Source organism: Pleurodeles waltl, chromosome 6 (genome assembly GCF_031143425.1).
Source record: "Pleurodeles waltl isolate 20211129_DDA chromosome 6, aPleWal1.hap1.20221129, whole genome shotgun sequence".
Classification (NCBI taxonomy): domain Eukaryota; kingdom Metazoa; phylum Chordata; class Amphibia; order Caudata; family Salamandridae; genus Pleurodeles; species Pleurodeles waltl.
The window spans coordinates 1,218,579,245-1,218,602,566 of record NC_090445.1 but is presented as its reverse complement, the minus strand read 5'-3'; the positions used below and the strand labels follow the sequence as shown (position 1 = coordinate 1,218,602,566).

At 47.5% G+C, this 23,322-nt stretch overlaps 1 protein-coding gene across 2 annotated transcripts in view; it reads right to left on the bottom strand.

Moving 5' to 3' along the window:
* Positions 1–7,529, bottom strand: part of FUT11 (fucosyltransferase 11) — a 293,142-nt gene extending 285,613 nt beyond the window's left edge. Inside the window, exon 1 of one of the 2 annotated variants that reach the window (XR_011205001.1) lies at positions 6,149–7,529. Coding sequence is in view for 1 of the 2 variants with exons in the window: in XM_069240528.1 (XP_069096629.1) it covers positions 6,149–7,288 (1,140 nt within the window). In the remaining variant the exon portion in view is untranslated. The remainder of the gene's footprint in view (positions 1–6,148) is intronic. The other variant, XM_069240528.1, reaches the window with a different exon arrangement.
* Between the last annotated feature and the right edge of the window lie 15,793 nt (positions 7,530–23,322).

Here is a 23,322-nt window from a genome sequence, read left to right as displayed (position 1 = left end):
TGTCACACCTGGTTGCATTGGCCTTGCCACCTTGGCTGCTTGTCCCCTTAACATGGATAAGTACAGGCAGTCAATCTTAATAAATGGTGTTGAGGCCCAGGCGTACAGGCACACAGGTGCCAGGATCACTTCTGTCACTGAAAAACTTGGGTGTCACCTGCACAACACCTCCTTGGACAGAAGTACCAAGTTACTGATGTCAATAGCTCCACTCAGTCTCTCCCCTTAACTGTAGTTCAACTTAGTTGGGGTGGAGTTACTGGCCTTACGCAGGTAGTGGTATCATCTAGCTTACCTGTAGATTGCCTCTTAGGGAATGACCTAGAGGCCTCAGTTTGGGCTGAGGTAGAGTCAAGGCCCCATGCATCCATGCTGGGTATCCCTGAGGAATTGCTTCCTCTCATTTCTGGTGAAATGAAAAAGCAATGGAGAGTAAAAGGCCTGAAATATCAGCATCCCTCTCTACCAATAGGTAAAAAGGGTATCAAAGTATCCCTTCCCCACCCTGCCACTAAGGATACCATTCCTCTGGTGGGTGAAATTTCTCCTGGTGTGGAATCTGTAACAAAGGAGCCCTCAGCTACCACAGCTGGACTTCTAGAGAGAAAAGTACCTCTCTGTGGAACCGCTAAAGCAGATGTGCAAAACTGCACCATTTTAGCAACCCTCCAGCCCTCCCAGAGAGACTTTAGTGCAGCAGCCCTGTCCTAGTGTGGAGCTTATAGGACAGCAGCCCTACACTGCTCCAGCGGAAGAGAAACAGCAACACTGTTCTCTCTTAATGCCTTATGGACAAACTTTTTCCCAGCCATGGCTTTGTTGAGACAGCATCCCTGTCTAGCATGCTCTTCATCTGACATAGGCCCAGTGGACCAACCCACTGCCCAACTTAAAAACATACTAATAAAACTCTAAGAATTTACACTCACACTGTTGGTTAGGTAAACATCTCCAAATAGGGTGGTTTACATCCCCACAGGGAATTAACCATACAGTGGATGATAAAGGGAGTAACCACTCTATTGCATATCTACTCCCCACTTATCACCACTTAGACAATAAAGTCTACACTGGCCAAGGTTAGCCTTATTGTCCTTCGTTTGGGGCGGGGGGTTATGTGAGAAAGTAGCCTCTTTCTAGCATGGTTACCCCCACTTTTGGCCTGTTTGTGAGTGTGTGGCAGTGTGTTTTTACTGTCTCACTGAGATCCTGCTAGCCAGGACCCCTGTGTTCATTGATTGTGGCCTAATGTGTGTGTTGTCAGTAGTGCTTACCCGTGCCACTGAAGTTCTGCTAACCAGAACTTCAGTGCCTATGCTCTTTCTGCTTCCAAATTAGTCACTATAGGCTAGTGACTTCATTTACCAATTTCAATTGGCACACTGGACCCCCCTTATAAGTCCCTAGTAAATGGTACCTAGGTACCCCGGGCATTGGGGTTCCAGGAGATCCTTATGGGCTGCAGCATTTCTTTTGCCACCCATAAGGAGCTCAGACAAACCATTTCGCAGGACTGCCATTGCAGCTCGCGTGAAATAGTGCACACACTCTTTCACGGCCATTTTCACTGCACTTAAGTAACATATAAGTCACCTATATGTCTAACCTTCATTTACTGAAGTCTAGGTGCAAACTTACTAAGTGTGAGGGCAACCTTGCACTAGCAAAGCTGCCCCCACGCTGTCCAGGGCCAATCCCCCGGACTTCGTGAGTTTGTGGATACCATTACACACGTGTACTACATATAGGTCAATACCTATATGTAGCTTCACAATGGTAACTCTGAATATGGCCATGTAACATGACTGAGATCATGGACTTGTCCCCCCCATTCCAAATCTGGTACTGGGGAGCCAATTCCATGCATCCAGGGGGCTCCATCATAGCCCCCCAGTGCTGCCAAACCAGCTATCTGAGGCTTGCACTGCAGCTACAGCTGCTTCCACCTCACAGACAGGGTTCTGCCCTCCTGGGGTCTGAGCAGCTCAGTCCTAGGAAGGCAGAACAAAACATTTCATTTGGGAAGAGGGTGTTACACCCTCTCCCTTTTGCAATACGTGTTACAGGCTTGGAAGGGGTAGCCTCCCAGAGCCTCTGGAAATGCTTTGAAGGGCACAGATGGTGCCCTCCTTGCATAAACCTGTCTACACAGGTTCAGGGACCCCCAGCCCTTACTTTGGCATGAAACTGGACAAAAGAAAGGGGAGTGTCCACTCCCCTGTCCATCACCACCCCAGGGGTGGTGCCCAGAGCTCCTCCAGTGTGTCCCTGGCGTCAGCCATCTTGTTTTCCAAGGTGTGGGGACACTCTGGAGATCTCTGAGGTGATGTCAGAGATCCCTCCTGATAGGTGCACACCTGGTTTGGTAGCCAATCCCCCTCTAGGATTTAGGGTCTCTCCTGTGGGTCCCTTTTCAGAGTTGGCTTGCAAGTTTCCTCCAGGAATCCTCTGCAGCTCCTGCTTCATCCTCTGACCGTCGCATCAACCGCAGACTGCTCTAGGAACATGCTGTAACGGCAACAAAGTGTCCAAGAACGCTACTGTGACTCTGCAACTTCAGCTCCAGCCAGCAACTGCAACAGTTTCCAAGGTGTGCACGCTCCGAGGACTCCCTATCTTCACCCTGCACCGGAAGGACCGAAGAAATCTACAGTGGAGTGACGGAGTCACTTCCCTGCACCAGGAGGCACCTTCCAAGACGACAACTGGTTCTCTGGGACTCCTCTCCTGGCGACAAGCGTGCTTCCTAGAACACAGGTGGTGGACCCCTTTGACACAGACTGTCCTAAGGTCCAGATGTCCAAATTTGGCAAAGTTAAGATCTTGCCTTCCCCGTTTGCTACAGTACCCCTGTGCACCGTGTCATCTCTACCTTCTGAGGCCTCTGTGCACTATTTGCAAGAATCCTTTGTGCGCTACATGGCCCAAGATCCCAGCACTCTATCCTGCGACGCTCAACTCGCCGAGTTGTTTTCCAGCGGTGTGGGACCTTCTTTTGTAGTGCTGCAGCAACCGCAATTTGCACCTTCTTTGTCCCCGTGTCCTGGGATTCCCGTGGGTGCTGCCTGGTCATCTGTGGTTTCCCTCCAGTGTTGGGAGACCCCCTCTGCCTCCTCAGTCCGAGTTGAGGCCCCCAGGTCCCTCCTGGGTCCAGGTAGCGCCATTTTGATGCAATCCGTGACATTGGTTGAACCAAGGCCTGTTGGACGAAACAAGAGCTGCAACAAGCCTGCATCCAACATCTCGACGTGGGACATCCTTTGCATCACGCAGGAACCCGCAGCCATCTTCTTTGGTGCTCTTCTGCAGACTTCTTCCAACCGGAAAATCCTCTTTTGTACCATCTTCTAGGTTGGCAGGGTCTCCTGTCCTTCCTGGAACCTTCTGCGACTTCTGCACTTGGTCTCCTTCCTTTGCAGGTCTTCAGGTCCAGGAATCCACCATGTGTTGTTTGCAGCCTTGCTTGGTTCTTGCAATAACTCTAAACATGACTTGTACTGTGTCCTAAGGAAACTTGCAGTACTTTACTCCTACTTTCCTGGGCTCTGGGGTGGGGTATTGTACTTACCTTTGGTGTTTTCTTACACTCCCAGCGATCCTCTACACACTACACTTGCCTAGGGGGGAATTTGTGATTTGCATTCCACTTTCTTACTATATGGTTAGTGTTGCCCCTAGGCCTATTTCTTCCTATTGCATTTTATGGTATTTCTATTGTTTGCACCATCCTGTGACTATTTACTTACCTGATTTTGGTCTCTACTGTATATATTGTGTTTAATGCTTACCTCCGGAAGGAGTATTGCCTCTAAGATATTTTTGGCCCTGTGTCACTAAAAAAAGGACCTTTATTTTGGGTGACACTGACTATTGTCTTTTATTGTGTATAAGTACCATTATTTTTAAATACATGTTCCTTTATCTTTCTTTATTTGTGTGTTTCTTCTTAAATGAAATGCCTTGAAACCCAGGCCTCGAGAAATTTACTCGCCCACTTGCTAAGGAAGGTCAGATTTCATCAAGGCAATCTGTTTTTAAAGCCTACTGGTCCGGTCTGGCGAGAGAACTCGAGCTGACAAAGAGCAGGTGTTAATGATACTGATCAGTAAAGATGCCTTGAAATCTTGTTTTCATCTTGTCACATTTGCTGTGTGTTCAAAGACAGAAGTCAAATGCCAGCTTATGTCTTCTATCAAATTTGCTACTTATTATATCCTGGAGATTGGTGGTTACTTTTCTTTCTCTGACTGTAAAGTTAGAGGATTTTGTAAGCCTGGCAATCGTGCTGGACACACAACATTTAAACAGATTGTGAATGAAGTGTAAAATTATTTCAAAATATATTTTAATAGTTAGGAAAGCACCTTTTTGTAATTCGGAGGTGAGATGGAAGCAAAGATTTTGGTAGGATCAAAACAAATCTGTACTTAGTGATAATTTGCTTGGTGATGTGCAAAAGATAAATATTTTCTGACACCCGATTTCCACACATTCTTCGTACACTGTATAGTTTTGTCAGTAAAACCGTAGGTCAGTAGGAGCGTTTGTGCCCATTTCCATGTACTACGTCTGCTTGTAAAGACAGAGCACTATCACATCATGCTTTAGTAACACATTTATTAAAAGTGGATTATTATTTTATTTTTTTAAATATGAACTGAGAAACATTCCTGCTCCTGACCGGTTGACAAAGAGTACCCTATATGTGGGCTACATATGTATTATACATGAAGAAGAGGTTTTGTCTATTAAATCATCAAACAAGAGGTCTGTGCACCGTAACATGCTGAACTCATATATGAAGGTGATATTATATGTGATAATAAAGAAAAAGGCGACTTGGTGAAATAAAATAAAAAGTTCACACAATCTGAGATTAATTCATGGGTCAATCTTAATACAGTTAGGTCGAGTATATCATTCAAGTCACTAGACCCGAAGTCTGTTAACATTTTTCTGAAGCCTGAAACCAGGGCTTTAAGTGGGCTGGGTCATACTGGTGCTCAGCACGGGCAGTTCGAAAAAGCAGGTGCTGAGACAGGTCCCTATCGGACTCTCCATTTTTTCCCTGACCCCCCGGGTGAAAAAAAGATCTTAGCAAGGCAGCAGTACTGCCCTGCATTGATGCAACTTCAAAGAGACTCGTTGTAGTTCTTTCACAGTCTCACCATTACACAACTGAAGTTATTTTTCAATATTTTATACAACAACGTCATTGTTTTTGCAACTAATAACTACTGACAAAGCCAATAGTCCTGGCTTGTTGTAGCTGTAATGTTACTTGTTTTATTATACATCTGGATGCATTGAGAGAAAGAAGTAGCAAAATACCATTTGGGCGGCACACTATGCTAAGCACAGATTTTTAGCTTATGTGTTTTTAAGCCACACCCTTAACTGCATCGGCCTCCCCCTTCTGAGAGACCCTCTTGTCTTTTCATCCCACTTAAAGCCATGCTGAAACCTATTGTTTTCCCTGAGCCCAACCATAAATACTACTTCAAACTTCATTCTCAACCCTTGCCCGAATTCAAGTCGGAGACACCCTAATCATTAAGCTTGGTGCAAGCCAATGCCTTAACAGCAGTAAACTAAACCAAACTTCAACTGTGCCTTTTGCTATAACCAGTTCCTCATCCTCTAACCTGGCCTTAACTTAACCCTCCTCTTGACCCTTTTACCCCACAGCTGAACCCAACCCTGAACCTAGTCTCCACCATGTCATAGTTATTTTGATGGATTTTATAAATCTGAATTGTATTTTAATGAGGTGGCTTATCCGTTAAATCTTATTGAAATGTGTCTTCGGCTAAATGAACTGGGATGAAATAACATATTCACGATTGACTGTAAAAACACCTTTCGGATTACACTGTTTTCCTACAATTCCATCTACTAAAATTGTTACTGAACAATTTCCAGTTCCTACTTTCCAAGAGACCACACAGTCAGCATAAATGGTATCACGAACTCCGTAAAAGTGCCAGTACTATAAACCTGAAAGCAATCATGTATCAATAATGAGGTCCCGAGAATTTGATAACATAAAAATAGAGGGTAAAACGCTATTTTCCACATACCTGTTGAAAAAGAGACAAAATGTTATAACTATTTTGCCATCGGGCATTTTACCTGTACTGGTAATTACCTGGATGTACTTCATAAACTCTTGTACGTATCTGTCCCTGTCCGATGGGACATCACAGTGTGACTGTATGTAGAGTACAGGGCCATGGCCACCTTTCACCCACTCGTTTTTTTCAATTAATGGCACTGCGGGATTTTGGAGGTATTCAATACTTGGCAACCATTGTAGGGACAAAGGGTAGTCGGACTCCCGCCTGAAAGTCGCTGTATAGTTAAAAAGGGTTATTCCAGGCAAGTGTGATAACACATAGTTATTCATAGGTGATTCCTCGTGGAACACAGCCCACGTCTGATGTGGCAGCCGAGGCAATGGTACCTCGTATGCCCTAAAGTCTGTCCCATAAAAGATTATAGATTTAGTCCTCTTATAGAGCTGTACTTTTTTGTTTTTGGTAACCAAACATGAGCCGCGTGGGCAATCTATACGTTCCGTGTCGCCAGGGAAATGGGGGAAAATGCTTTCACTCCACCAAAGGAGGATGGGCAGCTCTTTGTTTCGGCGACTGTCGTTGTTCCCAGGTCCACGGTAAGAGGCAATGGTCATTGATTCAAACTCACGTCCTGCCAAAGGATGTGAAGGCTGGAAGGGGGCACTTTCCCGATGATCTAGCATTAGAAACCCTTCCTCCGCAGGGGGTTTCAGGTCACGGGTGTGTCCCTGAACTCTACAGACCTCTTCCTGACCTACCTTGCTCCGGATACCATCTCCCTCTACGGACCCAACACCTGGAAGATCCACTTCGCCGTTTTCCTTCGTGTATCCATAACCTTTGGGTTCCCTGTCCAAAGTCGCTACAGGATCACAAGTTGCAGCGACTGTACTGAAGCACCAAGGCAAGGACAGTACAACAATGCAGCAGAGAACCTGTGGTAAGAGCAGACAATTTCTCCAAGTAACAACGGGTCTCCGAAAGTCTTTCTCTGTGGCGAATGAGGCGGCTGGCAGGCTACTTCCAATCATGAACAGTGTGCTCTGTGGTAAGTACACTACCGTGTAAAAGTTCGGAATACCACAAGCTATTTTCTGAAGGAGCGATCGGTTCCAGCGCATCACTATCAGTTGGTCCTGGCAAGCCTCTCTTCTGAAGGAAAAAAAAGCGGATCCAAGAGAACACCCATACGCCGCAAACGTCCCGAGCATAGAGGGGACGTTCCCAAACGTTGTGTTTACTGACACGTCCCTGACAACAGGTCTTGAAATCCGCCTCGCCGTTATTTCCGAGAAATGAGCTACCTTACCAAAGGGAAGGCAACAGGATCTACTCCGAAAATTGGTTTACACCGATTGACACGTAAGGGCGGTACTTGGGTGGATTTGGCGACGGTACTGCCCCTAAAGTCTACGATTGGTAATCAAAACAAAAAGCCGCCCCCGGAAAAGACTCAAATGATGCCCTAAAAGTGACCTTACGGAAGCAATTGCTCCAGTTACTCGCGGGCCGCCACTGCAAACAAGCATTTGCAATGCAATAGGTCTCGCATTTGCTTGAGATAGAGCTATTGGCATTGTTAATTCATAACCGGACATTTCTTGCCACACAGCTTGGCCAACCCTGCCTCATAATTTCGTCTTTTCCTGACATATAATTCCAGTGGCCCTGAATATAACTAAAGTTCTTCCATTTACCTTCTTCTTCTATCTGCAGCAAAAAATGAAAATGTTGCCTTTTAGTATCTTTTATTTAACCACCAGCAAAAACAACACCTACTGGCTCTCATAACTGAATAATGTATTTAATTTGTTTTACAAACACAAAGAAGTTTGCACATTATTAATGTACATTTTAATTACACCTTTATTGTGTAAGCAGTAATGCACATTCTTCACACACTCCGTAAACCAAACTTCTTCAGGCTGTCTGTCTCTCAAATACCCCATTCCTGGGAGTTCTGAGGTCATGAAAAAAATGTTAAGGAGGTGTAGGAAAGTACCATCTTGCCTGGCATGTTACCCCCATTTTCACTTTATGTTTGTTTGTTTTTGCCCTTATGTCACTGGAATCCTGCTAGGCAGGACCCCAGTGCTCATAGTGTATGCCCTGTATGTGTTCCCTGTGTGGTGCCTAACTGTATCACTGAGGCTCTGCTAACCAGAACCTCAGTGTTTATGCTCTCTCTTCTTTCTAAAATTGTCACTGCAGGCTAGTGACTAATTTTACCAAGTCTCATTGGCACACTAATACACCCTTATAATTCCCTTGTATATGGTACTTAGGTACCCAGGGTATTGGGATTCCAGGAGATCCCTATGGACTGCAACATTTCTTTTGCCACCCATAGGGAGCTCAGGCAGTTCTTACAGAGGCCTGCCGCTGCAGCCCGAGTGAAATAACGTCCACGTTATATCACAGCCGTTTTTCACTGCACAAAAGTAACTTATAAGTCACCTCTATGTCTAACCCTCACTTGGTGAAGGTTGGGTGCCAAATTACTTAGTGTGTGAGCACCCTGGCACTAGCCAAGGTGCCCCCACATCGTTCAGGGCAAATTCCCCAAACTTTGTGAGTGCTGGGACACCATTACACGCGTGCACTGCACATAGGTCACTACCAAAGTGTAGCGTCACAATGGTAACTCCGGACATGGCCATAACATGTCTAAGATCATGGAGTTGTCCCCCCAATACCATTCTGGTATTGGGGGGCAATTCCATGATCCCCCGGGTCTCTAGCACAGAACCTTGGTACTGCCAAACTGCCTTTCCGGGGTTTCCACTGCAGCTGCTGCTGCCAACCCCTCAGACAGGATTCTGCCCTCCTGGGGTCTGGGCAGCCCCGGCCCAGGAAGGCAGAACAAAGGATTTCCTCTGAGAGAAGGTGTTACACCCTCTCCTTTTGGAAATAGGTGTGAAGGGCTGTGAGAAGTAGCCTTCCCCAGCCTCTGGAAATGCTTTGATGGGCACAGATGGTGCCCATCTCTGCATAAGCCAGTCTACACCGGTTCAGGGATCCCCAAGCCCTGCTCTGGCGCGAAACTGGACAAATGAAAGGTGAGTGACCACTCCCCTGACCAGTACCTCCCAGGGGAGGTGCCCAGAGCTCCTCCAGTGTGTCCCAGACCTCTGCCATCTTGGATTCAGAGGTGTTGGGGCACACTGGACTGCTCTGAGTGGCCAGTGCCAGCAGGTGCCGTCCGAGACCCCCTCTGATAGGCTCTTACCTCTCTTGGTAGCCAAACCTCCTTTCTTGGTAGCCAAACCTCATTTTCTGGCTATTTGGGGTCTCTCCTCTGGGGTATTCTTCAGATAACGAATGCAAGAGCTCACCAGAGTTCCTCTGCACTTCCCTCTTCGACTTCTGCCAAGGATCGACCGCTGACTGCTCCAGGACGCCTGCAAAACCACTACAAAGTAGCAAGACGACTACCAGCAACATTGTAGCGCCTCATCCTGGCGGCTTTCTCAACTGTTTCCTGGTGGTGCATGCTCTGAGGGCTGCCTGCCTTCACCCTGCACTGGAAGCCAAGAAGAAATCTCCAGTGGATCAACGGACTCTTCCCCCTGCTAACGCAGGCACCAAAAGACTGCATCACCGGTCCTCTGGGTCCCCTCTCATCCTGACGAGTGTAGTCCCTGGAACACAGGAGCTAGATTCAAGTGACCCCCACAGTCCAGTGATCCTTCAGTCCAAGTTTGGTGGAGGTAAGTCCTTGCCTCCCCACACCAGACAGCAAACCTTTGTACTGTGTGATTTGCAGCTGCTCCGGCTTCTGTGCACTTCTCCAAGGATTCCATTGTGCACAGCCTAGCCTGGGTCCCCAGCACTCCGTCCTGCAGTGCTCAACCCTCTGAGTTGGACTCCGATGTCGTGGGACCCTCCTTTTGTGATTCCAGTTCACAAATCTTCTAAGTGCCTGCTCCGGTACTTTTGCGGGTGCTGCCTGCTTCTGCGGGGGCTCTCTGAGTTGCTGAGCGCCCCCTCTGTCTCCTCCTCCAAGGAGCAACATCCTGGTCCTTCCTGGTCCCCAGCAGCACCCAAAAACCTCTACCCAAACCTTGCAGCTAGCAAGGCTTGTTTGCGGTATTTCTGCGTGGAAACACTTCTGCAACATCCAACACCCTGTGGGACATCTTCCATCCAAAGGAAAAGTTCCTAGCCCTTTTCGTTGTTGCAGAATCCTCGGCTTCTTCCACCCAGAGGCAGCCCTTTTGCACCTTCATCCGGGGTTTCCTGGGCTCCTGCCCCCCCTGGACACTATCGCGACTCTTGGACTTGGTCCCCTTGCCTTGTAGGTCCTCACGTCCAGGAATCCGTCTTCAGCGTTTTGCTGATGCTTGTGGTTCTTGCAGAATTCCCCTATCACGACTATTTTGTCTTTCTGGGGTAGTAGGGTAAATTTACTCCTACTTTTCAGGGTCTTAGGGTGGGGTATTTTGGACACCCTTACTGTTTTCTTACAGTCCCAGCAACCCTCTACAAGCTCCCATAGGTCTGGGGTCCATTCGTGATTCGCATTCCACTTTTAGAGTATATGGTTTGTGTTGCCCCTAGACCTATGTTCACCTATTGCATCCTATTGTGATTCTACATTGTTTGCACTACTTTTTTTACTGTTACTTACCTGTTTTGGGTTTGTGTACATATAACTTGTGTATATTACTTACCTCTTAAGTGAGGGTATTCTCTGAGATACATTTGGCATATTGTCACTAAAATAAAGTACCTTTATTTTTAGTAACTCTGAGTATTGTGTTTTTTTATGATATTGTGCTATATGATATAAGTGGTATAGTAGGAGCTTTGCATGTCTCCTAGTTCAGCCTAAGCTGCTTTGCCATAGCTACCTTGTATCAGCCTGAGCTGCTAGAAACACCTCTATTCTACTAATAAGGGATAGCTGGACCTGGCACAGGGTGTAAGTACCACAAGGTACCCACTATAAGCCAGGCCAGCATCCTACAGAAGGAAGACGGCAAACGCCCCTGCCTGACTCCAGAGAGCTTTTGTTTAAACTCCCCTAAGAAATGAGAATAAGGTAATGCAGTCTGCGGCCCAAAGCAGCGTCCGAGACTGGCCCCCGTCGTCCTTCCTGAGGCCTACAAGTGCTGCTGAAGTAGGCACAGGTCCCGTGAGTACAGAAAGTTCTCCAAGCTTCTCCGGGTCTGTGGATGGCTTCTATTTATAACCTGTCGGTGCTCGGGCCTGTGTGCTTGGCCTGCCTGCCAGCTGGGTATTTCAGAGGCATGAAGCACGCCTGCGGATTATGCTCCATTAACAGCTGGTCATTTCCAGAGTGGGCAGGGACGGCTGACTCTGGGCAGATGGATTAGGGTGCCTTCTAGAAGGCCCTGCCCTGTCTCCTCCTCCTCCACCCTGTGCCCGGCTCCTCATCGAGCAGCAGCAGTGCCAGGGCACGCTAACTATAGCCGCCCATTTGCTGATATGGCAAGGTTTGAGCAAGGCAAAAACAACGGACATGGCTGGCTGCAGCAGCGCCGCCGCTTGCTGAGCGCCGCATCTTCCGGGTTAGGGAGGGGGCGGGGCAAGAGCTCCCCATGCGCGCCGAATGTGTAGGCCTGATTTCTCCGATTTTCCCAGTCACTGGAGCTGTGAGCCGGCTCAGACATTGCAGGCAGGCTCCTCAGGGGCTTTGTGGAGGCAAGCAGCACTGGAGCTTCGGTGCTCGCGGAGGGCCATTGCACAGGCGATGGAAGAGCCTGGAAAATCTTCAGGGGCCCAACAAGGACGGCCTTTGCTGTAGAACACGTGGAGTGGGGCTCAACCACAAGGTAGGAAGGTCTTGGACCCGGTTTGTTTGGAGACTGTTGATCCTCTGCCTAACTCTGCCTGCTTAGCTGAAGGTGAAGGGCCTCGGGTCTTGGGGATGAAGCTAATATCACCGGGGGAGGGGGCCTGACTTTAAAAAAACTGTCTGGACGGCTGTGCGGCAAAAACAAAAACAGCGTTGCCCCTAAAATCACCCACTCTGTGAGATCCTTCTTTAAACTTAAGCCTGGAACAGACGTCTTTCCATTAGAGTCCGTGCTGGAAAGGAATTCCCAAGGCACTAAGGAGATGCAGGAGCAATCGGATACAAGGTGTTTTGGACTAGGGGGCCCCCTTCAAGTATTTGAGATCCCACTATGCTCTGGTGAGCAGTCAGCTGAGGTGGGGGGGCTCCCCTCTCCTCAGGCTACTGGCAGCGAGGATCCTCCTGCTGAGGTAATACAGAGCCCTTTGGAGGGTAGTATCCTGTGTCAGGTTCCGGCTGATCAGTTGGGTTGCTCTCGACAGGCTTCTGGCAAGGAGCCTTCAGTAAAAGCGATGTTAATCTCCCTCTCGAAGGATATCGGGAATGGGTTCTCTATTTCGAAAAAAAACCAGGCAGAGATTAGAGAGGTCTATAAGGCTTTGGAAAAAAATTGGATCTCCTGTCATTAAGAACACAGGCCCTGGAAGCCACGGTGGGGACTTTGAAAGAGGATATTGAAGTGAACAAGGTCAACATTCAGGCTTAGGAAGACTCTGAGCAGGCTCTTCAAAATAAACTGGAACAATTAGAAAATCATTCAAGGAGAAATAACTTGAGGGTACTGCATGTTCCGGAAGGGGCAGAAGGAGTTGATTTGAAGGCTTTTCTAGTATCACTTTTAAAGTCTGCGCTCTTATTAGAGGAGAGCGAAGAAGAAATTGCGCTGGACATTCAGAGGATACATAGAGACCCCTTCAGGAAAAATCCAAGTGTTAGCAAGCCTCGGAAAATTCTGATTAACTTTCTAACATATGGTCTGAAGGAGAAAATTTGGTTAAAAACACTTAAATTGAGATCCATAAAAGCGCAGGAGTTTTCATTTGAAGTCAAATCATATCTTTCCAGGATCACCATCAACAGGCAGTGGGAGTTTGGGCAACAGCTAGAGGAGTTTAGACTATTGGGAGCCTCTGCTCAACTTAAATTTCCTGCTATTCTAAAGGTTATGTTCAATAATAAGATGTATAATGTGAGAGATGGGAAAACTGCGGATGAGTTGTTGGCCGTACTCAAGTCAGGGGGCAAAACGATGGGGAAATAACGTCTCTGGCCCTAACCCGGGAATCGCGTGTGCTCTAATCGTGGACATAATTCAGTCCACTTTTCAAAGGGGGTCCTCCATGGGAAGGGTGGGAGGCGGGATGAGTTGGGTCACAGGGTGGGGAGCATGTGGGAAAAAAAGTTAAAAAAAAGGTGTCCTCATTCACCTCAATCAAAGGGGCACCCAGAGGATAATGGCGGGTAAGAGTAGTAAATGCCAGGACCCCTCTTCTTTTCAGTTACTCTCTTGGAATGTGAATGGTTTAAGAACAAAGGGTAGGAGAGACAACATTTTACAATATTTAAAAGACTCCTCTGCTCAAATTTTAATTCTACAAGAGACACATCTGACTAGAGATGAGGGGGTTGATCTCTTTAAAAAGCAAGCATGGGTACACTCATTGGCTTGTACAGAGCATAATTTCAATACCAGGGGGGTTGCCATTTTAGTTAAGCACGGGATTAAGGCAGGATTGTTAGAGGTACGATCTGATCCAGTGGGAAGATGGCTCATAGTTAATCTACAAATTTATGACAGAAGATTTACTGTGGCCTGGTTTTATGGTCCAAATTGTGACTATACTGGCCCTCTCGAAAAATGCTTTTCACAGTTAGTCGACTTTCCGGATCCGGTCTTAATTGCTGGGGATTTTAATGTTGTGCTAGATAACAAACTAGATAGATCTGAGAAGTGCAGGTCAATAGGGACTCCAAACTCTCAATTTTATTTTGAGAGGAGTGATGAAAGACTGGGGGTTAAGGGATGTATGGCGGCAGAGGAAGAGAGAATTAAGGGAGTTCTCCTTTTACAATCAGAAATATAAGCATGCCTCGCGTATAGATCATTTTCTTATTTACTGTAGGCTTGAAGGTTTGATAGGTAATATTACTTATTTACCCGCCTGTGAGAAAGTAGCCTCTTTCTAGCCTTGTTTCCCCCACTTTTGGCCTCTTTGTGAGTCTATGTCAGGGTGTTTTCACTGTCTCACTGGGATCCTGCTAGCCAGGGCCCAGTGCTCATAGTGAAAACCCTATGTTGTCAGTATGTTTGTTATGTGTCACTGGGACCCTGCTAGCCAGGACACCAGTGCTCATAGGTTTGTGGCCTACATGTGTTCCCTGTGTGATGCCTAACTGTCTCATTGAGGCTCTGCTAACCAGAACCTCAGTGGTTATGCTCTCTCTGCTTTCCAAATTTGTCACTAACAGGCTAGTGACTAAATTCACCAATTCACATTAGCATACTGGTACACCCATATAATTCCCTAGTATATGGTACTGAGGTACCCAGGGTATTGGGGTTCCAGGAGATCCCTATGGGCTGCAGCATTTCTTTTGCCACCCATAGGGAGCTCTGACAATTCTTACACAGGCCTGCCAGTGCAGCCTGCGTGAAATAACGTCCACGTTATATCACACTCATTTACCACTGCACTACGTAACTTATAAGTCACCTATATGTCTAACCTTCACCTGGTGAAGGTTGGGTGCAAAGTTACTTAGTGTGTGGGCACCCTGGCACTAACCAAGGTGCCCCCACATCGTTCAGGGCAAATTCTGGTAATGGGGGGACAATTCCATGATCCCCCGGGTCTCTAGCACAGTACCCGGGTACTGCCAAACTGCCTTTCCGGGGTCTCCACTGCAGCTGCTGCTGCCAATCCCTTTAGACAGGTTTCTGCCCTACTGGGGTCCAGGCAGCCCTGGCCCAGGAAGGCAGAACAAAGGATTTCCTCTGAGAGAGGGTGTTACACCCTCTCCCTTTGGAAATAGGTGTGAAGGCTGGGGAGGAGTAGCCTCCCCCAGCCTCTGGAAATGCTTTGATGGGCACAGATGGTGCCCATCTCTGCATAAGTCAGTCTACACCGGTTCAGGGATCCCCCAGCCCTGCTCTGGCGCGAAACTGGACAAAGGAAAGGGGAGTGACCACTCCCCTGACCTGCACCTCCCAGGGGAGGTGCCCAGAGCTCCTCCAGTGTGTCCCAGACCTCTGCCATCTTGGAAACAGAGGTGTTGGGGGCACACTGGACTGCTCTGAGTGGCCAGTGCCAGCAGGTGACATCAGAGGCTCCTTCTGATAGGCTCTTACCTCTCTTGGTAGCCAATCCTCCTTCCTTGGTAGCCAAACCTCCTTTTCTGTCTATTTAGGGTCTCTGCTTTGGCAAATTCTTTAGATAACGAATGCAAGAGCTCATCAGAGTTCCTCTGCATCTCCCTCTTCACCTTCTACTAAACGGATCGACCGCTGACTGCTCAGGACGCCTGCAAAACCGCAACAAAGTAGCAAGACGACTACCAGCAACATTGTAGCGCCTAATCCTGCAGGCTTTCTCGACTGTTTCCAGGTGGTGCATGCTCTGGGGTAGCCTGCCTTCACCCTGCACCAGAAGCTCAGAAGAAATCTTCCATGGGTCGACGGAATCTTCCCCCTGCTAACGCAGGCACCAAAAGACTGCAACACTGGTCCTCTGGGTCCCCTCTCATCCTGACGAGCCTGGTCCCTGGAACTCAGCAACTCTGTCCAAGTGACTCCCACAGTCCAGTGACTCTTCAGTCCAAGTTTGGTGGAGGTAAGTCCTTGCCTCACCTCGCTGGGCTGCATTGCTGGGAACCGCGACTTTGCAGCTACTCCGGCCCCTGTGCACTTCCGGCGGAAATCCTTTGTGCACAGCCAAGCCTGGGTCCACGGCACTCTAACCTGCATTGCACGACTTTCTAAGTTGGTCTCCGGCGACGTGGGACTCCTTTGTGCAACTTCGGCGAGCACCGTTTCACGCATCCTCGTAGTGCCTGTTTCTGGCACTTCTCCGGGTGCTACCTGCTTCAGTGAGGGCTCTTTGTCTTGCTCGATGTCCCCTCTCTTTTCAGGTCCAATTTGCGACCTCCTGGTCTCTCCTGGGCCCCAGCAGCGTCCAAAAACGCCAAACGCACGATTTGCGCCTAGCAAGGCTTGTTGGCATCCTTCCGGCGGGAAAACACTTCTGCACGACTCTCCAAGGCGAGAGGGATCCGTCCACCAAAGGGGAAGTCTCTAGCCCTTTTCGTTCCTGCAGAAACCTCAGCTTCTTCTGTCCAGTCGAAGCTTCTTTGCACCCGCAGCTGGCATTTCCTGGGCATTTGCCCATCTCCGACTTGCTTGTGACTTTTGGACTTGGTCCCCTTGTTCCACAGGTACCCTAGATTGGAAATCCACAGTTGTTGCATTGCTGGTTTGTGTCTTTCCTGCATTATTCCTCTAACACGACTTCTTTGTCCTTAGGGGAACTTTAGTGCACTTTGCACTCACTTTTCAGGGTCTTGGGGAGGGTTATTTTTCTAACTCTCACTATTTTCTAATAGTCCCAGCGACCCTCTACAAGGTCACATAGGTTTGGGGTCCATTCGTGGTTCGCATTCCACTTTTGGAGTATATGGTTTGTGTTGCCCCTATCCCTATGTTTCCCCATTGCATCCTATTGTAACTATACATTGTTTGCACTGTTTTCTAAGACTATACTGCATATTTTTGCTATTGTGTATATATATCTTGTGTATATTTCCTATCCTCTCACTGAGGGTACACTCTAAGATACTTTGGCATATTGTCATAAAAATAAAGTACCTTTATTTTTAGTATAACTGTGTATTGTGTTTTCTTATGATATTGTGCATATGACACTAAGTGGTACTGTAGTAGCTTCACACGTCTCTTAGTTCAGCCTAAGCTGCTCTGCTAAGCTACCATTATCTATCAGCCTAAGCTGCTAGACACCCTATACACTAATAAGGGATAACTGGACCTGGTGCAAGGTGCAAGTACCCCTTGGTACTCACTACAAGCTAGTCCAGCCTCCTACATTGGTTGTGCAGTGGTGGGATAAGTGCTTGAGACTACTTACCACTCTTGTCATTGTACTTTTCATAAGAGAAAAATATACAAAACAAGGTCAGTGTATATACACATAGCCAAAAAGTTTTGCATTTCCTCTTTTCACTCTTTTCTAAGTGCTGAAAAGTACTTCTAAACTTTCAAAAAGTTCTTAAAAGTTTAAAAAGTTTTTTTCTGTCTTTCCAAAAAGTCCTGAAAACTTTTTTCTCTTTTTCTATCACTTTAACTCTCTCTAAAAAATGTCAGGCACAGGCCAAAGTGTTGATCTGTCCAAACTTGCATATGACAACCTTAGCTGGAAAAGAGCAAGGAGTCTCTGTATAGAGAGAGGTTTGAGTGTAGGGAAGAATCCTTCCTTGGAACTGTTACTTAACATGCTTAGAGAAAAGGATAAGGCCATAGGTGCCCCATCTGTTGAAAAAGTACCTAATAGTTCCCAATCTGATTCAGGGACTCCCCCAGGAAAAGATTCAGGAAAGAAAATTCCTAGCCTGCCCATTACTAGACAATCTAGCATAGATGGTAATGATGATGAGCCACACCAAATAAATAGTGTTGTCTCACATCATAGCAAAAGCATTTATTCTCACCATACTGGTAGTAATGTTTCTGTAAACCAAGCTGTTAGGGTGGCTTCTGTAAGGGACAGGTCTCCTTCTGTTCATTCCCATCATAGCTCTGTTTCTAGAAATGTCCCTCCCACCAACCCTGATGACAGAATGTTAGAGAGGGAACTCAATAAGTTGAGGGTGGAACAAACCAGACTGAAGCTTAAAAAGCAACAGCTGGATTTGGATAGACAGTCTTTTGAATTAGAGAAGGAAAGACAGAAGTTGGGTTTAGATACCCATGGTGGCAGCAGCAGTATTCCCCATAGTCATCCTGCAAAAGAGCATGATTCCAGGAATCTGCACAAGATAGTTCCCCCTTATAAGGAGGGGGATGACATTAACAAGTGGTTTGCTGCACTTGAGAGGGCCTGTGTTGTACAGGATGTCCCTCAAAGGCAGTGGGCTGCTATCCTATGGCTATCATTTAGTGGAAAAGGTAGGGATAGGCTCCTTACTGTGAATGAAAATGATGCTAATAATTTCCAAGTTCTTAAGAATGCACTCCTGGATGGTTATGGCTTAACCACTGAACAGTACAGGATAAAGTTCAGAGAGACCAAAAAGGAGTCTTCACAAGACTGGGTTGATTTCATTGACCATTCAGTGAAGGCCTTGGAGGGGTGGTTACATGGCAGTAAAGTTACTGATTATGAAAGCCTGTATAACACAATCATGAGAGAGCATATACTTAATAATTGTGTGTCTGATTTGTTGCACCAGTACCTGGTAGACTCTGATCTGACCTCTCCCCAAGAATTGGGAAAGAAGGCAGACAAATGGGTCAGAACAAGGGTGAACAGAAAAGTTCATACAGGGGGTGACAAAGATGGCAATAAGAAGAAAGATGGTGAAAAATCTCAAGATAAGCATGGGGATAAGGGTAAAACCAAAGATCCCACTTCAAATCTTAAACACTCTTCAGAGGGTGGGGATAAAACAAATTCTTCCTCTTCTTCCCAACCTGCACACATTAAAAAGCCTTGGTGCTTTGTGTGTAAAAACAGAGGCCATAGGCCAGGGGATAAGTCCTGTCCAGGTAAACCCCCTGAGCCTACCACCACTAATACATCAAGCTCTAGTGCCCCTAGCAGTAGTGGTACTAGTGGTGGGACTGCTGGCAACAGTCAAGCAAAGGGTGTAGTTGGGTTCACTTATGGGTCCATAGTGGAAACTGATGTAATCAGTCCCAAGACAGTTTCTGTCACACCTAGTGGCATTGGCCTTGCCACACTGGCTGCTTGTCCCCTTACAATGGATAAGTACAGGCAGACAGTTTCAATAAATGGTGTTGAGGCCTTGGCCTACAGGGACACAGGTGCCAGTTTCACTTTGGTGACTGAAAACCTAGTGCCTCCTGAACAACACATCATTGGACAACAGTATAAGATTATTGATGTCCATAACTCCACTAAGTTTCTTCCCTTAGCTATAATTCAGTTTAGTTGGGGTGGAGTTACTGGCCCTAAGCAGGTGGTGGTATCACCTAGCTTACCTGTAGACTGTCTCTTAGGTAATGACGTAGAGGCCTCTGGTTGGGCTGATGTAGAGTTTTATGCCCATGCAGCCATGCTGGGCATCCCTGAGGAATTGTTCCCTCTCATTTCAAGTGAAATGAAAAAGCAAAGGAGAGAAGGCCTGAAAACTCAGGATCCCTCTCCATCAACAGGTAAAAAGGGTATCACAGTATCCCCTAACCACCCTACCATTCAGGATACCATTCCTGTGGTGGAAGAAACCTCTCCTGGGGTGGCACCTGTTCCAAGGGAATCATCAGCTGGCAAAGCTGGACTCCCTGAGGTGGAAGTACCTCTCTGTGGGATAACTAACATTGGTGAGAAAAACAGCACCATTTTAGTTAACATGGAGCATCCCTCCAACCCTCCCAGAGAAACTTTAGTGCAGAAACCCTGCACTACCTCACAACACTTAGGACAGCATCCCTGCCCTAGTGTGGAGCTCATAGGACAGCATCCCTGCCCTGCTCCAACTCAAGAGAAACAGCATCCCTGTTCTCTCTTCCAGCCAGATGGACAAAGTTTTTGCCCAGCTATGGCTTTTCTGAGACAGCATCCCTGTCTGGCATTTCCATCAATACAAATAGGTTCAGTGGACAATTCCCACTGCTCTAAACTAAAACTTACTGATAGAAACTCTGAAAATACATCTTCACATTGTTGCTTAGCTAAAAAACTTCAAACAGGGTGGTTTACATCCCCACAGGGAAGTAACCATATAGTGGATGATAAAGGGAGTAACCAGTCTATTGCAGAGCTACTCTCTACTTATCACCACTTAGACAATAAAGTCTCAACTGGCCAAGGTTAGCCTTATTGTCCTTCGTTTGGGGGGGGGTTGTGTGAGAAGGTAGCCTCTTTCTAGCCTTGTTACCCCCACTTTTGGCCTGTTTGTGAGTGTATGTCAGGGTGTTTGTCACTGTTTTCACTGTCTCACTGGGATCCTGATAGCCAGGCCTCAGTGCTCATAGTGAAAACACTATGTTTTCAGTATGTTTGTTATGTGTCACTGGGATCCTGCTGGTCAGGACCCCAGTGCTCATAGGTTTGTGGCCTATATGTATGTGTCACTGGGACCCTGTCACACAGGGCCCCAGTGCTCATAGGCGTGCATGTATATGTTCCCTGTGTGGTGCCTAACTGTCTCACTGAGGCTCTGCTAACCAGAACCTCAGTGGTTATGCTCTCATTACTTTCAAATTGTCACTGACAGGCTAGTGACCATTTTTACCAATTCACATTGGCTTACTGGAACACCCTTATAATTCCCTAGTATATGGTACTGAGGTACCCAGGGTATTGGGGTTCCAGGAGATCCCTATGGGCTGCAGCATTTCTTTTGCCACCCATAGGGAGCTCTGACAATTCTTACACAGGCCTGCCACTGCAGCCTGAGTGAAATAACGTCCACGTTATTTCACAGCCATTTTACACTGCACTTAAGTAACTTATAAGTCACCTATATGTCTAACCTTTACCTGGTAAAGGTTAGGTGCAAAGTTACTTAGTGTGAGGGCACCCTGGCACTAGCCAAGGTGCCCCCACATTGTTCAGAGCCAATTCCCTGAACTTTGTGAGTGCGGGGACACCATTACACGCGTGCACTACATATAGGTCACTACCTATATGTAGCTTCACAATGGTAACTCCGAATATGGCCATGTAACATGTCTATGATCATGGAATTGCCCCCTCTATGCCATCCTGGCATAGTTGGCACAATCCCATGATCCCAGTGGTCTGTAGCACAGACCCTGGTACTGCCAAACTGCCCTTCCTGGAGTTTCACTGCAGCTGCTGCTGCTGCCAACCCCTCAGACAGGCAGCTGCCCTCCTGGGGTCCAGCCAGGCCTGGCCCAGGATGGCAGAACAAAGAACTTCCTCTGAGAGAGGGTGTGACACCCTCTCCCTTTGGAAAATGGTGTGAAGGCAGGGGAGGAGTAGCCTCCCCCAGCCTCTGGAAATGCTTTGTTGGGCACAGATGTGCCCAATTCTGCATAAGCCAGTCTACACCGGTTCAGGGACCCCTTAGCCCCTGCTCTGGCGCGAAACTGGACAAAGGAAAGGGGAGTGACCACTCCCCTGACCTGCACCTCCCCTAGGAGGTGTCCAGAGCTCCTCCAGTGTGCTCCAGACCTCTGCCATCTTGGAAACAGAGGTGCTGCTGGCACACTGGACTGCTCTGAGTGGCCAGTGCCACCAGGTGACGTCAGAGACTCCTGCTGATAGGCTCCTTCAGGTGTTAGTAGCCTATCCTCTCTCCTAGGTAGCCAAACCCTCTTTTCTGGCTATTTAGGGTCTCTGTCTCTGGGGAAACTTTAGATACCGAATGCAAGAGCTCATCCGAGTTCCTTTGCATCTCTCTCTTCACCTTCTGATAAGGAAACGACCGCTGACCGCGCTGGAAGCCTGCAAACCTGCAACATAGTAGCAAAGACGACTACTGCAACTCTGTAACGCTGATCCTGCCGCCTTCTCGACTGTTTTCCTGCTTGTGCATGCTGTGGGGGTAGCCTGCCTCCTCTCTGCACCAGAAGCTCCGAAGAAATCTCCCGTGGGTCGACGGAATCTTCCCCCTGCAACCGCAGGCACCAAAAAGCTGCATCACCGGTCCCTTGGGTCTCCTCTCAGCATGACGAGCGAGGTCCCTCGAATCCAGTGACTCTGTCCAAGTGACCCCCACAGTCCAGTGACTCTTCAGCCCAAGTTTGGTGGAGGTAAGTCCTTGCCTCACCTCGCTGGGCTGCATTGCTGGAAACCGCGACTTTGCAGCTACTCCGGCCCCTGTGCACTTCCGGCGGAAATCCTTTGTGCACAGCCAAGCCTGGGTCCACGGCACTCTAACCTGCATTGCACGACTTTCTAAGTTGGTCTCCGGCGACGTGGGACTCCTTTGTGCAACTTCGGCAAGCACTGTTTCACGCATCCTCGTAGTGCCTGTTTCTGGCACTTCTCCGGGTGCTACCTGCTTCAGTGAGGGCTCTTTGTCTTGCTCGATGTCCCCTCTCTCTTCAGGTCCAATTTGCGACCTCCTGGTCCCTCCTGGGCCCCAGCAGCGTCCAAAAACACCAAACGCACGATTTGCGCCTAGCAAGGCTTGTTGGCGTCCTTCCGGCGGGAAAACACTTCTGCACGACTCTCCAAGGTGAGAGGGATCCGTCCACCAAAGGGGAAGTCTCTAGCCCTTTTCGTTCCTGCAGAAACCTCAGCTTCTTCTGTCCAGTCGAAGCTTCTTTGCACCCGCAGCTGGCATTTCCTGGGCATTTGCCCATCTCCGACTTGCTTGTGACTTTTGGACTTGGTCCCCTTGTTCCACAGGTACCCTAGATTGGAAATCCACAGTTGTTGCATTGCTGGTTTGTGTCTTTCCTGCATTATTCCTCTAACACGACTTCTTTGTCCTTAGGGGAACTTTAGTGCACTTTGCACTCACTTTTCAGGGTCTTGGGGAGGGTTATTTTTCTAACTCTCACTATTTTCTAATAGTCCCAGCGACCCTCTACAAGGTCACATAGGTTTGGGGTCCATTCGTGGTTCACATTCCACTTTTGGAGTATATGGTTTGTGCTGCCCCTATCCCTATGTTTCCCCATTGCATCCTATTGTAACTATACATTGTTTGCACTGTTTTCTAAGACTATACTGCATATTTTTGCTATTGTGTATATATATCTTGTGTATATTTCCTATCCTCTCACTGAGGGTACACTCTAAGATACTTTGGCATATTGTCATAAAAATAAAGTACCTTTATTTTTAGTATAACTGTGTATTGTGTTTTCTTATGATATTGTGCATATGACACTAAGTGGTACTGTAGTAGCTTCACACGTCTCCTAGTTCAGCCTAAGCTGCTCTGCTAAGCTACCATTATCTATCAGCCTAAGCTGCTAGACACCCTATACACTAATAAGGGATAACTGGGCCTGGTGCAAGGTGCAAGTACCCCTTGGTACTCACTACAAGCCAGTCCAGCCTCCTACAGGGGGTGACAAGGATGGCAAGAAGAACGATGGTGAGAAATCTCAGGATAAGCATGGGGATAAGGGTAAAACCAAAGATACTTCTTCAAATCCTAAACACTCTTCAGGGGGTGGGGATAATTGAAATTCTTCCTCTTCTTCACAACATACACACATTAAAAGCCTTGGTGCTATGTGTGTAAAAATAA